This window comes from Pristiophorus japonicus, chromosome 1 (assembly GCF_044704955.1).
Source record: "Pristiophorus japonicus isolate sPriJap1 chromosome 1, sPriJap1.hap1, whole genome shotgun sequence".
Taxonomy (NCBI): domain Eukaryota; kingdom Metazoa; phylum Chordata; class Chondrichthyes; family Pristiophoridae; genus Pristiophorus; species Pristiophorus japonicus.
Window position 1 is genome coordinate 221,729,876 of NC_091977.1, and position 17,742 is coordinate 221,747,617.

Consider the following 17,742-nt stretch of genomic DNA (forward strand, 5'->3'; position numbering starts at 1 on the left):
AGAAAATAGGTGCAGAAGCAGGCCATTCGGCCCTTTGAGTTTGCACCACCATTCAATAAGATCCTGGCTGATCATTCACCTCAGTACCCCTTTCCTGCTTTCTTTCCATACCCCTTGATCCCTTTAGCTGTAAGGGCCATATATAACTCCCTCTTCAATATATGTAATGAACTGGCCTCAACAACACTCTGCGGTAGGGAATTCCACAGGTTACCAACTGAGTGAAGAAGTTTCTCCTCATCTTGGTCCTAAATTGCTTACCCCTTATCCTTCGACTGTGACCCCTGGTTCTGGACTTCCCCAGTATCAGGAACATTCTTCCTGCCTCTAACCTGTCCAATCCTGTCAGAATTGTATGTTTCTATGAGATCCTCTCTCATTTTTCTAAATTTCTAACCCCATATTCTCTCCAGCACAAAAGCAACCTTCCTCCACCTCTAGCAATGTCCTACCTCAGCCTATTTCCTGCCAAAATTCTTATGCATGCCTTCATTACATTCATACTTGATTATTGCAATACTCTGCCTTGGCTCAGTGGGTAGCAGCACTCTTGCCTCTGAGGCAGAAGGTTGTGGGCTCAAGTCTCAGTCCAGTGACTTGAGCATATAATCCAGGCTGACACTCCCAGGGCAGTACTGAGGGAGCTCTGTACTGTCGGAGGGGCAGTACTGAGGGAGCTCCGCACTGTCGGAGGGGCAGTACTGTCGGAGGGGCAGTACTGAGGGAGCTCCGCACTGTCGGAGGGGCAGTACTGAGGGAGCTCCGCACTGTCGGAGGGGCAGTACTGAGGGAGCTCCGCACTGTCGGAGGGGCAGTACTGAGGGAGCTCCGCACTGTCGGAGGGGCAGTACTGAGGGAGCTCCGCACTGTCGGAGGGGCAGTACTGAGGGAGCTCCGCACTGTCGGAGGGGCAGTACTGAGGGAGCTCCGCACTGTCGGAGGGGCAGTACTGAGGGAGCTCCGCACTGTCGGAGGGGCAGTACTGAGGGAGCTCCGCACTGTCGGAGGGGCAGTAATGAGGGAGCTCCGCACTGTCGGAGGGGCAGTACTGAGGGAGCTCCGCACTGTCGGAGGGGCAGTACTGAGGGAGCTCCGCACTGTCGGAGGGGCAGTACTGAGGGAGCTCAGCACTGTCGGAGGGGCAGTACTGAGTGAGCGCCGTACTGTCGGAGGGGCAGTACTGAGAGAGCGCCGCAATGTCGGAGGGGCAATACTGAGGGAGTGCTGCACTGCCGGAGGTGCTGTCTTTTTTTCTGGTGTCTTGGTCAATATGTATCCCTTTATATTGTATAATCTCTTGTTCAGAATTTTGACGGAAAGCAAATTTGAATTTCTCAATGTTTTTCTTTTATTGTTTTCAATTGTATTTTGGATTCCGGGAAGATTCTTGCACATGTTGCTGAGTATAGAATGCCACATCTGATCCATTCAAATTAGACAATCGTGTAGATTTTCTGCATGCCCAGAGCACATAATAGGAAGTGATCGATTGGTACCCCATCAACCACCTTAAACATTGACTCCCTCCACCACCGGTGCACTGTTGCTGCAGTGTGTACCATCTATAAGATGCACTGCAGCAACTCGCCAAGGCTTCTTCAGTAGCACCGCCTAAACACACGACCTCTATCACCTAGAAGGACGAGGGCTGTAGGCACATGGGAGCACTATTACCTGCAAGTTCCCCCTCCAAGTTACACACCACCCTGATTTGGAAATATATTGCTGTTCCTCCATCGTTGCTCGGTCAAAATCCTGGAACTTCCTAACAGCATTGTGGGAGTACCTTCACCACAAGGACTGCAATGGTTCAAGAAGGCAGCTCCCCACCACCTTCTCAAGTGCAATTAGGGATAGGCAATAATTGCTGGCCTTGCAACCACATCCCAGGAATGAATAATTTTTTTTAAATTGGGCATCTCGAGACTGCAATTTTCTGTCTATTGAATTTACTGGATGGAAATAGATTTATGATTTCCTGATGATACGATCTTGGCATGCGCTGGAAGCATCATAAATGGCGGATTCTCCCCTGTTTGTTTAAATGAAAGTCTACAATGGTTCCTTGGCCACTGATTGTTGTCAGATGTTGTAAGATGAAATATAATTGGCTCGCCTCATTGTAAGTGTCTGATAAAAATGGTTTTATTTGGCAAATGCAATAGAGGAGTGACGTATCTTTGTTCATTACTTTTAGTTAAAGATACACCACAAACATGATGCACCTCTTTTATAACAACACTTTTTATATGCTGGCTATTTGGTAACATTAGATAATAGAGGGAAAAAAATCAGAATTGGTTAGAAATTTTTTTACAGTAAACCGCTTCTTGATTTTTTTTTCCCCCTAGCCTTTTGCATGTGTCCTTTTGGGGTGGGGGGAGAAAGGATTTATTTTAGTATTGCTGATCTTTCAAGTTTTAATACTTTGTTCCAGATCATGTATACAAGTCACCTGAAGCTGATGTTCCAACAGATCTGACTCCTAATGCTTTGGAAAAGCCTGCGTGTACAGTACTCGAGTTAGAAAAGGTCAGCAAAGCAATTGAGGTAGTCAAGACTGAAGTAGAACAGCAACAGCACAGGCTTTTGATGTGCAAGTCTTTCTTGGAATGCGAAAACCACAATACTGTAACTCTATCAACAAACAGCGAGTATAGCTGTGCCTCTTCTAGTACCAGCACAGTAAACTACTTGGCATCTACAAAATCAAACCCTACCTTTGTATTTGAGTGTGAGGCACAAGATACTCGCCTGGATAGTGTGTACAGTCCAACACCGGTATCTAGCCATTCTTTGAGTAAGCATCCATTTAATGTCTTAAATGAGGTAAACGAAGAGGATACATTCCAGTACATTCCCATGGTTAGTTCCAAGATCAAAAATACTTGCTCAGTTTTGAATAAATATGTGATTGAGCGGCGCAAGCCAAGTACTGATTTAGAGTATGATCCATTGGTAAACTACTCTTCCAACTTGAAACAAAGTATCAAGAAGGAATATATGGAGGAGAAACAAGAATTCAAAAGAGTGATTGAGCAGAGTCCTGAAAAGAAATGCCCTCTGGCATCCAAAACAGCGAGGAGCTTTCAACCCTTCGAAACAGAGATGAGCTCTGATGGTGAACTGGTCATCGATATGCCAGAGTTACCACCGCCCCCTCAAAATCCTAGGGTCCACAGGAGATTACAGAGAAAAGAAAATTATGCCAATACTTCAAATCTCAGCTTAATTCGTAAAGTAAGGCATGTAAGGGATTCCATCAATCCGGTGTTGGATGTGGAAAAATCTGTGGACAATTCAGTTGCTGAAGACCTCATGTCAGAAAATAGTAGCAGCGAAACTGAATTGAACTCTGGTGCTTTGCAAAGAAAAAAAACACCTGACTTAAATGAGAGTAGCAAATCTTCCAACTTAACAAATGTTCCAATGAATAAGGCTGGCAGGCACCATGATCTTCCCAAGCATGGTTTCAAAGTCAAACGTATAGAAGAACCACTGAAACTAGAACTTGTTAAAAAGGAAAATTCTATTGCCCATGTTACTGCCAATAAAGTTAAATTGTCAAATCAGAAATATAGAAAAGACTGTGTCTCTGCAAAGTTGGACAAGAATGTGCATAAATGTGAAAAAACTAAAGAGCAAAGTTTAATCCATTTGGACAAATTGAAAAAGTCAAATGATAAAGGGCCACAGGCTGGGTCTGAAAGCAGAAATGCATCACTGAAAATTGATCAACAGGTGATCTCCGCTGCGATGAAGTGTGATAGACAAGGGACTGCAAACAAGAGCAAATGTACCAGTAACGTAGGAGCTGGGCTGAGCACTAGTCAACAAGAACCAATGATACAGAACCAAGCCGACCATTTTGGCAATGAAAACTGGGAAAAAGATCTCCAAACTACAAGCGATAATGAAGAATCATCTCCTGAAGAATTGAACTCTACAGCGACAGAGGATTTGGACTTTTCTGAATCAGACCCAATGGAAGAGTGCTTGAGGATTTTTAATGAGTCCTCAAAGCAGGAAATTGAAGATAGTGGGACTGACACTGAGCAGGTATTTGCTGTATCTTTGCAATGTATTTTGGGGGAGGTGGCAGGAAGCTAAATTAATTGAGCATGTAATTAACAAGATATCCAACTTCAATGAGTGCGGCACAAACCAGTGCATTTCTGCTAGCTTATTTGCCAGTAATGTTTTGGTTTTGAATATTGTGTGTAATTGGACTAAAGCAATAGATAGAAATCTTCAAATACTCCCAAATTGAAAGCCCATTCTAAGCTCGCATCACCATGTAGAACTTTATCTGTAGCTTAATTTTGCTACAACAATTGATAACCTATGCTTTGAGAACAATAATGACATGACTTCAGCATTTACTTCCATACATTGATACAACATTTCTACTAAGATAAGAGTTTCACTAACTGAGCATCAACCCATACAGTGTTTATTGAGCTGATTTGAAGGATTGAGGCACACTACTGCATTAAAATATTTTAGATTGCATAAGTGAAATTTAATCCTTTGAGATGCATTACTGTCATGTGTTTGTGGCAATGCCTTAGTGTTTCAAATTGCAGAGTATATGATGTTGAACACCCAGTATTTCCGGTATCTGTTATACATTGTATATATCTTATTTAGAATACTGTTGGAAAAACCTATGAAAATATTCAAGATTCTGGGAATGCAGAAAGTTGCAACGTGGGACAAAAGAAGAGGATTGCCCATGTTGCAAAATTTAATAAGGTAGATATTCAGTGCAACTCAAAAGCAAAATATTGTGGAAGCTGGAATCCGAAATAAAAACAGAGATTGCTGGAAATACTCAGCAGGTCAGGCAGCATGTGTGGAGGGAGAAACAGAGTTAACATTTCAGGTCGATGACCCTTCTTCAGAATTCAGATATTCAGTGCAGTTGGACTATTACTTTTCAATGTTTCAGCATGTGAAAACTAGAAACTTATATAGAACCAATGGAAAGTCTGCAACACAGTTCTTAATATTAATCTCTGTGGTGCACTTTTTAAAGATACCCTGTTTGCAAGCTAAGCTAGCCAATCATGTGATTAGATAAATCCCATTAGAATTAATTATTGAAATAAAGATCATTGTTAACTCAGTAGATGATTTTGTGTAGATTTCAGTGGACTATGAAAGGTCTGTGAAAGCAATCGGCCGAGGAGGTCAAAATGGTCCTTTCCCATTCCATGTTTTTTCATCTTCCCCTTTTTTCCCTCTCTCCTTCCTCCTCCTCTTTCTCCCCCCCCCCCCCCCCCCGCCCGCCCAAAACATACACGGACGCACACACACACATTGGTACACATGAGCTTTCATTGGACCAGTTGGAAAGCTATTTTATTTAACATGTTAAGTCGGTCATAATTCAGCGTTAATGAAGAGATATTCTTGACACACATATCAACATAGTTCTTTTCAGCTAGTGGGTTGGACAACATCCCCCTAGCTGTAACTGAAACAGTTCTGGAGCATTAATTTAAGACTAACTTGAACATGTTCTATTATAGGACCAAGCCCTTGATTCAATTGATGAATAATCTCAATTAGAGATTGTTTTATTTATAGTGATTGTGATTTTAAATATCTGATAACTTTACTAGAAGGTCTGTTTTGAATGGCTTGTTTTGTAAGGGACGATCCAGTTGTAACCGGATAATTATTCCGCGCACTCTACCAATGCCAAAGCAGAGGTGCCATAATCGGATCCGGCAGGTCCAGCAACAGGCCGTGCAGTTAATGGCAAATGTGAAGAGTGCTCAGGTTTATAAAGCTATCGTATCTGATTGTCCTGAGCGGAAGAAGCTGATTGTGCAAGGATTCAAACTTCAGCCTGTCAGTGCTGCGAAAGCAGGTAATATTCTGGGCTTTGATTTCTATATTCAACTAGAAGGTCAGATAGCTCTGATATTGAATATCTTTGCATCATTTCATGGGCAGAACTACAGGAGTCAGTGCATGTGGGAGGAAGTTGTAGTTTTTGCGAGTTATCTCTGACAGTTACTCTTGTCTTTAAAGGGATCCTTTAGGGTAGACGTTAACTACAGCGATGTTGTGCAACTCTGCCAAACATCTTGATCTCATTGGTTGTTTGCAGTGATCTAGGTCAAAAGAATCACCTTGTTGGTATTTACTCCATTGTATTGTTGTGAATGCCAGTGCTGTATGTGTTGTGTTAAGACTACTTCGAGATAATTTTAACTTCGGGTGATACCAAATTTGCTATCCATTATATCCCGATCTTTCCCTTGACTTCACTGGAAGGTAAGATAGGGTGGGGTGTATAATATGCTAATTTGATATAGCCCAGAGTTACAATTACCTTCCTTGTGTGTTTTTTATTTTTCTATTTCTTGGTGAGTATATGGCAAGCGTTCGTGGAGGGCTTCTAAACAAGGAGAGAGAAATTGACATATAAAGACTGCTTGTTGCATATAATTGGCTACATTAGCCATGCATCCCAATACTGAATTGCATTTCATAACTTTCCTCTCCACCCCTCCCCGCAAAAGGATTCTTTACACATACATTCTTCCAGATTTCAAACATTTCTATGGTTTGCAATCTTCATTCTCCCCACTTATAACTTTCTGCCTTTGTCCTCGTTTTCCAGAAATGGACAACATTAGTGACACTCCAGTACACTGCCCAGGTAACAGTCTCCATCTGTGGCCCTTATCACAGAGGCTTGGTTGGCTATTTGACTGTAGAGTCCTAACCCTCTTCACCTAATGCGAGTACATTCAAGAGTTAACAGATCAGGAGTTAGAGCCACTTTTTCATTTTCTTTCCCTGCTCCGGAAAGTTGACTATAGAACTCCCTGGCTGAAATGAGTTATCATTATCACATACAAGGGATTGAATCTGGGGATTTCCTGTTGTTCTGTGCAACACTGTGTGATGCATTTATCCAGAAGGGGTAATGGGGCTGTTTGGAAAGAACATTACCCAATCACTGTTTCAGTCTAACATTCATTTGCCACAATGAATAGAATTTTCTTAATATTTACCACTAACTCTGGGATTGCTTCTAGTTTCTCGGAATTCCTTCAGGAACGGTCCAGGTGCTCTCTCTAGTTCCAGCTGTAATGTGCCATTAAAAGAAAGGACAGCCATGAGCAGTACATCAAAAATTGCACATGCTGTTTCACCACTGGGATCAGCCAGCCATGCTCCTGCTCCACAGGTCAAGTCATGATTTAATTTTTTTTAAATTCTGCAACATTGGTCCCATTCTGTGCAAAAGGTAATTTCCTTTCTCCTTTTGCAGAGAACAAATTCAAAGCGTGGATCCAAAGTCTCCAACAATGTCCGAAAGCAATATCTCGGCTTTTTTATCGAAGAATTTTTAAAGACCTGTTCGTCTCGGCAAGAAGCAATCAAGAAGGTTAGTGCGTAAATTTGAATCGCCAGATGGCAGGCAGGTTCCTTGAAGTTTTTAAACCACCACCAAATAGGTTCCCACAGAATGAATCCGAGTTGAACAAATCGTCCCTGCTTAGGAGAGAAGACACAAGTGTTTGATATTACAATGGAATCTCCATTATCTGCTCTGCAATTATCTGTCAGAATATTCAGGATAAAATCTAGTGTAAAAAAAAGATCACCTGAATTGCAGTTATACAAATAACAAAGGTTTAAAAACATTGAATAGTTTATGTACATTAATGCCTTTATAAATTTACATCAGTAAATTACACTTATTTTCAGTGTACTTGTGCTCACTTCTGTGCCTAAAGTATTGATGCACCATATGTATAAGGTCAAAGTTTGGGAGGCTCAATTATCTGACTATTGCTATTCAGTATCTGGGTGAATCCCCTCCATTTTGGCAGTTGCACTGTATATGCAGTAGACTACATCACTTTCTCACGAGCATAAGAATTTTTAGGAATTGGTAGATTCTCAAAAGTCTGTTCCTTATTGATGGATTTCAATCCCACCGAATGATAACTTGCATTTATATAGCACCTTTTTAATGTAGTAAAACATCCAAAGGTGATTCACAGGAGTGATTATCAGACAAGATTTGACACCGAGCCACATAAGGAAATATTGGGACAGGTGACCAACAGCTTGGTCAAAGAGGTAGATTTTAAGGAGCGTCTTAAAGGAGGAGCGAGCGGTCGTGAGGTGGTTAGGTTTAGGGAGGGAATTCCAGAGCTTAGAGCCCAAGCAGCTGAAAGCATGACTGCCAATGATGGAGTGAAGAGTATTGGAGATGCGCAAGAGGCCAAAATTAGAGATCTCGGCAGGTTATAGGGCTAGAGGAGTCTGGAGTTGGAGGGGCAAGGCCATGGAGGGATTTGAAAATGAGGATGAGAATGGACTTGGAGCTAATGTAGATCAGCGAGCACACAGGGGTGATTGGTAAATGTGATTTCGTGCAAGTTGGGATATGGGCAGCAGAGTTTTGGATGAGCTCACATTTAAGTTTACCTAACCACTTTCTCAATGTGCCTTTTCAATTGCTTCTCTCTCCAGAAACTGATCTAATTAACTTCTGAACTTCAATTGCCTTCACAGTTAACTTATTTTTGAAGGCTATTGGCCTTGGGGTAATGGCTCAGTAACCCATGTGCTATGTTACGGAACTAAATCAGTGATCAACCCATGACCCATGAGCCACATGCCACCCTTCTATTGTTGAAGTCGAGCTCTTTCGTCCATATTCACATTGCCATTGCTGTAGCTTCCTCTTGTCAGTTTTGCTAAATTGGCACAGCTCTGATCTGTTGCTAACTGGGCAGCCACAGCAGTTAAATTAACAGGCCTCAGTGGCATAAAGTCAAAAATATCTCCAAGCAGAAAATGACATTTAGTGAGCTGTTGCATGTGTGGTATAAAATGAGCAGAAATTTCTGTACATGAGCAGGGGGTTAGAACCCAGAATGGCAGAGTTAAGTGATGAAGACAAGAATGGATAAATATTCTGGAATCTTGCTCGATTGCCTTTTTGAGGGAACTTTATCTCTGGGTGTTAATAAACAGGTTGGACATGATTCCTGAAAGAAATGAATTTATTTGCCAAATGGCCTTTTCCTGTTTTTAAGTTATATTTATTTAAACTAGTGATTCTATCTCCTTCTCCAGATCAATATTTTCTCCTCCCTCCTTCAGATATTGTTTTAATAATTCTTTATATTATCAAACCAATGCAGAGTACTCTTTGGTACTATACAACAAGCGTACTCTGCCTCTTTTTTCCTTCATCCATTGTTGGTGAACTCATGGATATAAAAGAATGCCTATTGACTGACTGCACTTTGATGTGGGCTTGGAGCAGATTAATTTGTATTGTGGGAGTTCTGCAACTTTTTCTACCAATTTTCTTGCTCCTTCTATCTCATTCTCCTTTCATTGAGACCATGCTGAGATACAGTTCCATGATGCCAGGAGCACTGGTATTTTGTCCAAATGACTATATGGGGCCGATTTTCATCATGGCCTCTGCCCGCCGAAGTGCTACCGATGGCCGCCAAAGTACCGGACGGAACTTTGAGCGGGATATTCATGGCCGAGGTTCTTCGAAGATCGGCGGGCGACAAATGGACGACATACGCCGCAAATCTGGGTGGCTGTGGGCGGGAGGTCTCGTTCTCGGCGGCAGAGGCGCAGGCCGCCAAGGATGGAGTCGGGCCCATGGTGGGTCGATGATCTGAAAAAATTAACAAAAAATAAAAAAAAGTATCCAAAGACCCCATCCAGGTAAGTCGCTGTTGAAAAAAGGTATTAAAATATTAATTTACCTTTTTTTCAGGTTCTTCATACTCTCCGTGGGGGACAGACCAGCCTCCAGCCAGTGGTCCGCCCCCGTTCTGCCGCTGACTCCCGCCCACAGGAATCTGGGAGCTTGGCGGGCGAGAGCTCAGTTGCACCAGTCAGCCGTCCGCTGACGTCAGCAGGCAGTTCCCGGTGGCTTTACCCTCCTGCCCGCTCCAGGCCACCCCGAAAGTGGCACTGGGCAGATCTTCACGAGGAATGTCAGTGGCAGCGGGCGGTGAGGTGATGAAAATCGGCCCGTACATATTTTCTTTTTGCAAGCCTAGATAGTAAATGTCAATGCATTCTTTGACTACAGTGAGCATCATGCCAGCACCTGCCTTCATCCTAACATCCATAAAAGTGCATTTCCATCAGGGGTCTCTGGATAGCTTTACTTTGCCCTCCTTGGCCCAGGGGTACTGAGGTGAATTGTGATCCCATTGCCATTCTTGGCAATCAGTTAACGCGTAGCAGTCTGGGGAATGAACCTGTGACCTCGATCGAATGATTCCGCTACGGGTTGTGACATGCTGTGCCAACAGGAGCTAATTGTTTCAAAATAAATAGTCACATCTCTCTTTCTTTCCCCTCTTGCCTATTTTAGGCCTTATCTGAAGAAAAGGCAATTTTTGAACGCAGCACAAGCAAGTTCATGTATTTGAATGTGGCTGTACATGCCCTGAAGATCCTACGGAATCCAGCAAATCGCGGACTAGTGGTTTCAGGTGGTATGCCTTCATAACAAGGGGTATACAGCTTAAAATTTAAAAACAATATATAAATAGTGTACATCAGTATTGCTAAATGTTAAGAGTAATGAATGTGAATCAGTTTCCCATTGAAATTTTGGTCAGTGCTTCTGATGATAAGCCAATGACCTGATCAATACGTTGCACAGTAACTCCTTGAATCGCCCAATTTTCTATGTAAATCAAATATTTGGTCTTGCAGGTTCTATTTGTAAGCTGACTTTTGGCAATATGAATAACGCAGAATGGGTATTATGATTGCAATTAGCTTAATTTTCTTAGTAAGAGACTAGTCCGCTGAGTTCAAATAATATAACTCTTCATTTTTATCCATTACATTTACTGGGTCAACATGAAATAGTAACAAAGAAATAGGAAAACTGCAACTAACTGCATTCAATTTCCTTTCTAGGTCACTACTCTGCTAAAAGGAGAAGATCCTCTTCAAGACCAGTTCTAGAAGGTGAGTTAATTTAGAGTCCTTACACATGAACTTTCTCTTGGAGTGAAATATTGGGCCTAAAATTGCGGTCGGAGGCTTCCTCCGTACGAAAATCTCCGACCCGAAAGAAATCTACGAATCTACCGATTGGTCCTGGAGAAATGTAGGATCCCGGTCGGAGGCCTAGATTTGCTGCGCGTCGCATGGGGACCTGTTTTCGAGGTACGTAAGTCCAAGCTGGAGTCACGTGGGCCTGGACAACCAATCACAATGCAGTATTTTCATTGATAATAATGGAAACTCCATTTGTGCGCGTTCCCATTACTGTCAGAGTAAAAACCCCAAACACAGCATAATAAATAAATAAAACGCCTCACATATTTAAAATTAATTGAAATTAAATGTAATTAAATGTTTTAGAAAAAATAAATAATTTCTGGATTAAAAAAAAAAGTGTTTTACTAGTGCTAAAAATAAACTGACCTTAATGGACAGGGTTTACACTATAAAAATGTGTATTTAAATTAAATTTTTATAAGTTTTAAAACTCTTTACGCTGGTAAAAGAGAAATCTTGACCGATTGGAAAAGCCATTTATCGGTACGTTCACATTGCACCCCAAAAACTGGCTTTTGCGAGGCCGGAATTTTAGCCCCATTGTATCGATATATGCTTTGCTTCTTTACCCCCTTTTTTTTCTTGAAATGAGTCCTTTTTGTTCTCTTTTAATCATCATACCATCTGATACAAGGGTGTAATGGTCACTGCGCTCAAAAATAATTCATTGTGAAGTGCTATGAGACCTTTTAATATAACTGATACATAAATGCAAGTGTTATTAGGGCATGTCAGTGAGGCTGCTTTCTCTCAAAGAGAAGACTGAAAGATGAGCTTATAGTTGTTACTTATGAATAAGGAGTCTGACTAGATACTGTGAGCTCAAAATAAAGTGTGACCGTAGTCTTTTATTGCAGGTCTCCAGAGTGCCTCTCCAGCCTGTGAGGCTTCATTAAGTACAGGTGCTCCCAAGGGATTGTGGGATCCCTTGGGACTCCAGGGGATGAGCCCTCTGGTGGTTACACAAGATATTTACAGGTTTACATATATAACAAAAGTGGTCTTTAAAATTATGAAAGGGTTTAATAGGGTAGACGTAGAGAAGATAGTTCCAATTTCAGTCATTAATTAATAAATCCAATCGGAAATTCAGGAGAAACTTCTTTACAGAGAGTGGTGAGAATGTGGAACTCGCTACTGCAGGGAGTAGTTGAATACCATAGATGCATTTAAGGAGAAGCTAGATAAACATATGAGAGAGAAAGACATAGAAGGATATGTTGATAGGGTGAGATGAAGTAGGGTGGGAGGAGGCTCGTGTGGGCCATAAGCACTGGCATGGACTTTTGTGTATACAATAACTCAATATACTGTAAACTCCGAACAGGTACAAACCTGGCTCTAATTTATTAGGGCTCAAAGTGATTACATTACAAGATGGCTGGCCTTTTATACCTGGGCCACACACATGTGCGCATAGCCCAATGGCCTCCGACAGTGGTGCCACCTGGTGGCTAGTAAACCCAAGCATACATACATGACATAGACCTGTTTGGTCGACTGACCTGTTTCTGTGCTATAAATACTATGTTACTATATAAAGATGCCAAACAGTTTTTTTTTATGATTTAGCCAAGTTTTCCTCAGAGTAATAAATTAGTAGACAGTTGAATCACCTTCAGGGACCAATGATGTTTCTTGAGACTGAAAAAGATTTCACTTGACCAATGTCTGTGGTGCATAATGTCAACTGCAACATTACCAATGTAGTAACCAAGTTTATTGAAGAGTTACTGGAGTCATTGCCTGTGGTAAATCTGCTCCTGATGGTATCCCAAAGCAGTTGTTCAAAGTCTCATGTGAGTTTGAAGGAGAGAGGAAACAAGCAAGAAAAAAGGGTAAAAAAACTTAAAGGCACTTTGTCTAAATGCACGTAGCATTTGTAACAAAATAGATGAGTAGACAGCACAAATTGAGACAAATGAGTGATCTGATAGCCATTACAGAGATGTGGTTGCAAGATGACCAGGACTGGGAATTAAATATTCAGGGGTACTTGACAATCCAGAAGGACAGACAGAAAGGGAAAGGAGGTGGGGTAGCTCTATTGATAAAGGATGGAATCACTGCAATAGTAAGAAATGATACTGGCTCAAATGATAAGGGTGTTGAAACAGTTTGGGTGGAGATAAGGAACAATAAGGGGAAAAAGTCATTGGTGGGTGTAGTCTATAGGCCCCCTAAAAGTAGCAACTCTGGTCGGAGCATAAACCAGCAAATAGTGGGGGCTTGTAAAAAGGGAACAACAATAATCATGGGTGATTTTAACCTCCATGTTGATTGGACAAATCAAATTGGTCAGGGTACCCTTGGGGAGGAGTGCATAAGGGACTGGTTCCTTGAGCAGTATGTAACGGAACCAACCAGGGGCAGGCTATCTTAGATTTGGTCCTGTGTAATGAGACAGGATTAATAAACAATCTCCTAGTAAAGGATCCCCTTGAATTAAGTGATTGAATTTCAAATTCAGATGGAGGGTGAGAAAATTGGATCTCTAACCAGCATACTAAGCTTAAATAAAAGAGACAATGAAGGTATGAGGGCAGAATTGGGTAAAATAGACTGGGAAAATAGATTAAAGGGCAGAATGGTCGATGAACAGTGGTGTGCATTTAAAGAGATATTTCACAACTCTCAGGAAAAATATATTCCAGTGAGGAGAAAAGGATGTAAGAGAAACGATAGTCATACGTGGCTAACTAAAGAAATAAAGGATGATATCCAGTTTAAAAACCAGGGCATGCAAAGTGGGAGGACAGAAGACTGCGAAGCTTTTAAAAGCCAGCAAAGAACAACTTAAAAAAAAAAGGAAAGATAGATTAAGTAAGGAAGATAGACTAGCGCAAAATATTAAAACAGATAGCAAGAGTTTCTATAGGTATATAAAAAGGAAAAGAGTGGCAGAAGTAAATGTTGGTCCCTTAGAGGACGAGACCAGGGAATTAGTAATGGGGAACATGGAGACGGCAGAAACTCTGAACAAATATTTTGTATCAGTCTTTACGGTAGAGGACACTAATAATATTCCAGCAGTGGATAGTCTAGGGGCTATAGGGGGGGAGGAACTTAACACAATCACAATCACTAAGGAGGTGGTACTCAGTAAGTTAATGGGACTAAAGGCAGATAAATCTCCTGGACCTGACGGCTTGCATCCTAGGGTCTTAAGAGAAGTAACGGCAGAGATTGTGGATGCATTGGATGTAATTTACCAAAATACCCTGGATTCTGGGGAGGTCCCAGCAGATTGGAAAACTGCAAATGTAACACCTCTATTTTAAAAAAAAAAAAAAAGGAGGCAGACAAAAAGCAGGAAACTATAGACCAGTTAGCCTAACGTCTGTGGTTGGGAAAATGTTGGAGTCCATTATTAAAGAAGCAGTAGCAGGATTTTTGGAAAAGCAAAATTCGGTCAGGCAGAGTCAGCATGGATTTATGAAGGGGAAGTCATGTTTGACAAATTTGCTGGAGCTCTTTGAGGATGTAACGAACAGGGTGGATAAAGGGGAACTGGTGGATGTGGTGTATTTGGACTTCCAGAAGGCATTTGACAAGGTGCCACATAAAAGGTTACTGCACAAGATAAAAGTTCACTGGGTTGAGGGTAATCAATTAGCATGTATAGAGGATTGGCTAACTAACAGTGAACAGAGAGTCGGGATAAATGGTTCATTCTCTGGTTGGCAACCAGTAACTAGTGGGGTGCTGCAGGGATCAGTGCTGGGACCCCAACTATTTACAATCTATATTAACGACTTGGAAGAAGGAACTGCTGATGATACAAAGATGGGAGGAAAAGCAATGAGTTTGGAGGACTCAAAAAATCTGCAAAAGGACATAGACAGGCTAAGTGAGTTATGGCAGATGGAGTATAATGTTGGAAAATTTGGCAGATGGAGTATAATGTTGGAAAGTGTGAAGTCAGGAACTTTGCAGAAAAAAATCAAAGAGCAAGTTATTTAATGGAGAAAGATTGCAAACATAGAAACATAGAACATAGAAAATAGGTGCAGGAGTAGGCCATTTGGCCCTTCGAGCCTGCACCACCATTCAATATGATCATGGCTGATCATGCAACTTCAGTACCCCATGCCTGCTTTCTCTCCATACCCCTTGATCCCTTTAGCCGTAAGGGTCATATCGAACTCCCTTTTGAATATATCTAACGAACTGACCTCAACAACTTTCTGTGGTAGAGAATTCCACAGGTTCACAATTCTGAGTGAAGAAGTTTCTCCTCATCTCGGTCCTGAATGGCTTACCCCTTATCCTTTGACTGTGACCCCTGGTTCTGGACTTCCCCAACAACGGAAGTCCAGAACCAGGGTTCACAGTCTAAGGATAAGGGGAACAAACTGCCGCAGTACAGCGGGACCTGGGGTTACTTGTACATGAAACACAAAAGGATAGTATGCAGGTACAGCAGGCGATCAGGAAAACCAATGGTATCTTGGCCGTTATTGCAAAGGGGATGGATAAAAGCAGGGAAGTCTTACTACAGCTATATAAGGTATTGGTGAGGCCACACCTGGAATATTGCTTGCAGTTTTGGTTTCCATATTTACGAAAGGATATACGTGCTTTGGAGGTAGTTCAGAGAAGGTTCACTAGGTTGATTCTGGGGAGGAGGAGGTTGACTTATGAGGAAAGGTTGAGTGGGTTGGGCCTCTACTCATTGGAATTCAGAAGAATGAGAGGTGATCTTATCGAGACATTTACAATTATGAGGGGGCTTGACAGGGTGGATGCAGAGAGGATGTTTCCACTGATGGGGGAGACTAGAACCAGAGGGCATGATCTTAGAATAAGGGCCACCCATTTAAAACAGAGGTGAGGAGAAATTTCTTCTGAGGGTTGTGAATCTGTGGAATTCGCTACCTCAGAGAGCTGTGGAAGCTGGGACATTGAATAAATTTAAGATGGAAATAGACGGTTTCTTAATCAATAAGGGAATAAGAGATTATGGGGAGCAGGCAGGGAAGTGGAGCTGAGTCCATGATCAGATCAGCCATGATCTTATTGAATGACGGAGCAGGCTCGAGGGGCCGTATGGCCTACTCCTGTTCCTATTTCTTACGTTCTTATGTGTTCCCAGCAGTCACCAGAGTCAATTACCTGAGATGTCTGTTTTTGTTTGTTTCTGGCTGCACTGTTGCCTACTAAATTTTTTGTTGTTTGTTTTTTGAAATCAAAATTCTATTTGGTCTCCCTGAACTGGAATAAGATCATAGGAAACTGGATTCTGGGTAAATTTGCTTGACTGGTATTGTTGGAGAATGGGGGTTGATTACAACGCTGTTTTAAAAGTGTAGGAGAAGACGGAGGTTGATTTGCCTTCGTTTTTTTCCTCCGTTCTCTGAAAGTACAGAACTTGCCTCGGTGTGTTATTTAATAAATCAACTGAATATGGGAATTGACTTGTGTGTGAATCCATTCCTGCCACTGTGTTTCTGCTTGTTGATGTATTAGCATATTATACCAATAGACTGCTTGAGTTGTCTTTTTGAACAATTTTTTGGGGGTCATTCGCACAGTTTCTAAAATTCCAACAGGTTGCTTTTAATTTTTACTACATTTTTGTTTCCTACAATCTTTTGATTGTTTTCCAATTGGTACAAGGTGCTGGAAAAAGTTCGGGTGCTATGTCACAAAACTTAATTAAATTTGTGTCTCGGTTCTCCAATGTTATGAAAATAAATTTCTAATGGGTCTTACTCGATGTGGATGCCTCGAATCATGTGGGTAGATTTTCAACTTGATACCCGCGTCTAAAGCTGGCATTGTGTCAGCTACTCATTACAGAAACCACCAAATTTTACATTTCCATTAATACGGGGTTTCAAAGCACCCTCGACTGATAGGGTCAACTTTCATACCGAATATGGCAATATTTGGCAATCTCGCTCAAAGGTCACAGGATGGTGCCTGTGACAAATGGGGAAAATGTTAAACTGGCAGAGCGGGTGGTGATCTTCCATAGTTGGGGTGAGGACGTTTGGGGGCACTGTAATGGATGATTTACTCTGCACCTGGCTGTGCTGTACCTGACCTGGGAGTACTTGATCCTGGGAAGAGTTCCACACTCCAGATTCTGAGCACAATAGTGTGATTAAAAGACAGTATATCGAACTGTAACTCAATACCTTGTATTCCAATGTGGCTGCAGATGAGAAAGTTTCCTATAGGTTATTTACACAGGACTTGCATGTTGCAGTATATAGTGGCCTGGGAATCCCAGCCTCTGTCGGGTCTGTACGGAGTATGTACGAACCCGGGAAGGCATCGCAAAAGCTGGTTTTCAGCGCACAAGCTTGACAGATCCAATGCATATCGGGAGCAAGGGCAAGATTGCGGTATTTACCCATATCTTGCCAGAAAATGTCCTCAAAACTCTTGCGCCAGATAAAAGCAGGCGTATAGCCTACTTTTACAGGTGTAAGAGTTTTAAAACACATTTAAAACATAAAAAATTAAATTAAAAAAAAAACATTTTATTTTTAAAAACCTTGCCAACTATGTTAAATTTATTTTAAAGCAGAATTAGAAAAACTTTTTAAAATTTAAAAATTGAAATTTTTATTTAAAATATTACATAAATAACTTATAAGAACATATGAGCATAAGAAATAGGAACAGTTGTAGGCC

The 17,742-nt window shown here is 41.5% G+C and overlaps 1 protein-coding gene across 1 annotated transcript in view; it reads left to right on the forward strand.

The window, feature by feature from the left end:
* LOC139260670 (RNA exonuclease 1 homolog) overlaps positions 1–17,742 on the forward strand; it is an 89,961-nt gene that overhangs the window by 10,602 nt on the left and 61,617 nt on the right. The window contains exons 2-7 of the mRNA XM_070877030.1: positions 2,438–4,059; positions 4,651–4,755; positions 5,659–5,859; positions 7,295–7,411; positions 10,394–10,514; positions 10,951–11,001. Coding sequence (XP_070733131.1) covers positions 2,438–4,059; positions 4,651–4,755; positions 5,659–5,859; positions 7,295–7,411; positions 10,394–10,514; positions 10,951–11,001 — 2,217 coding nt within the window. The remainder of the gene's footprint in view (positions 1–2,437; positions 4,060–4,650; positions 4,756–5,658; positions 5,860–7,294; positions 7,412–10,393; positions 10,515–10,950; positions 11,002–17,742) is intronic.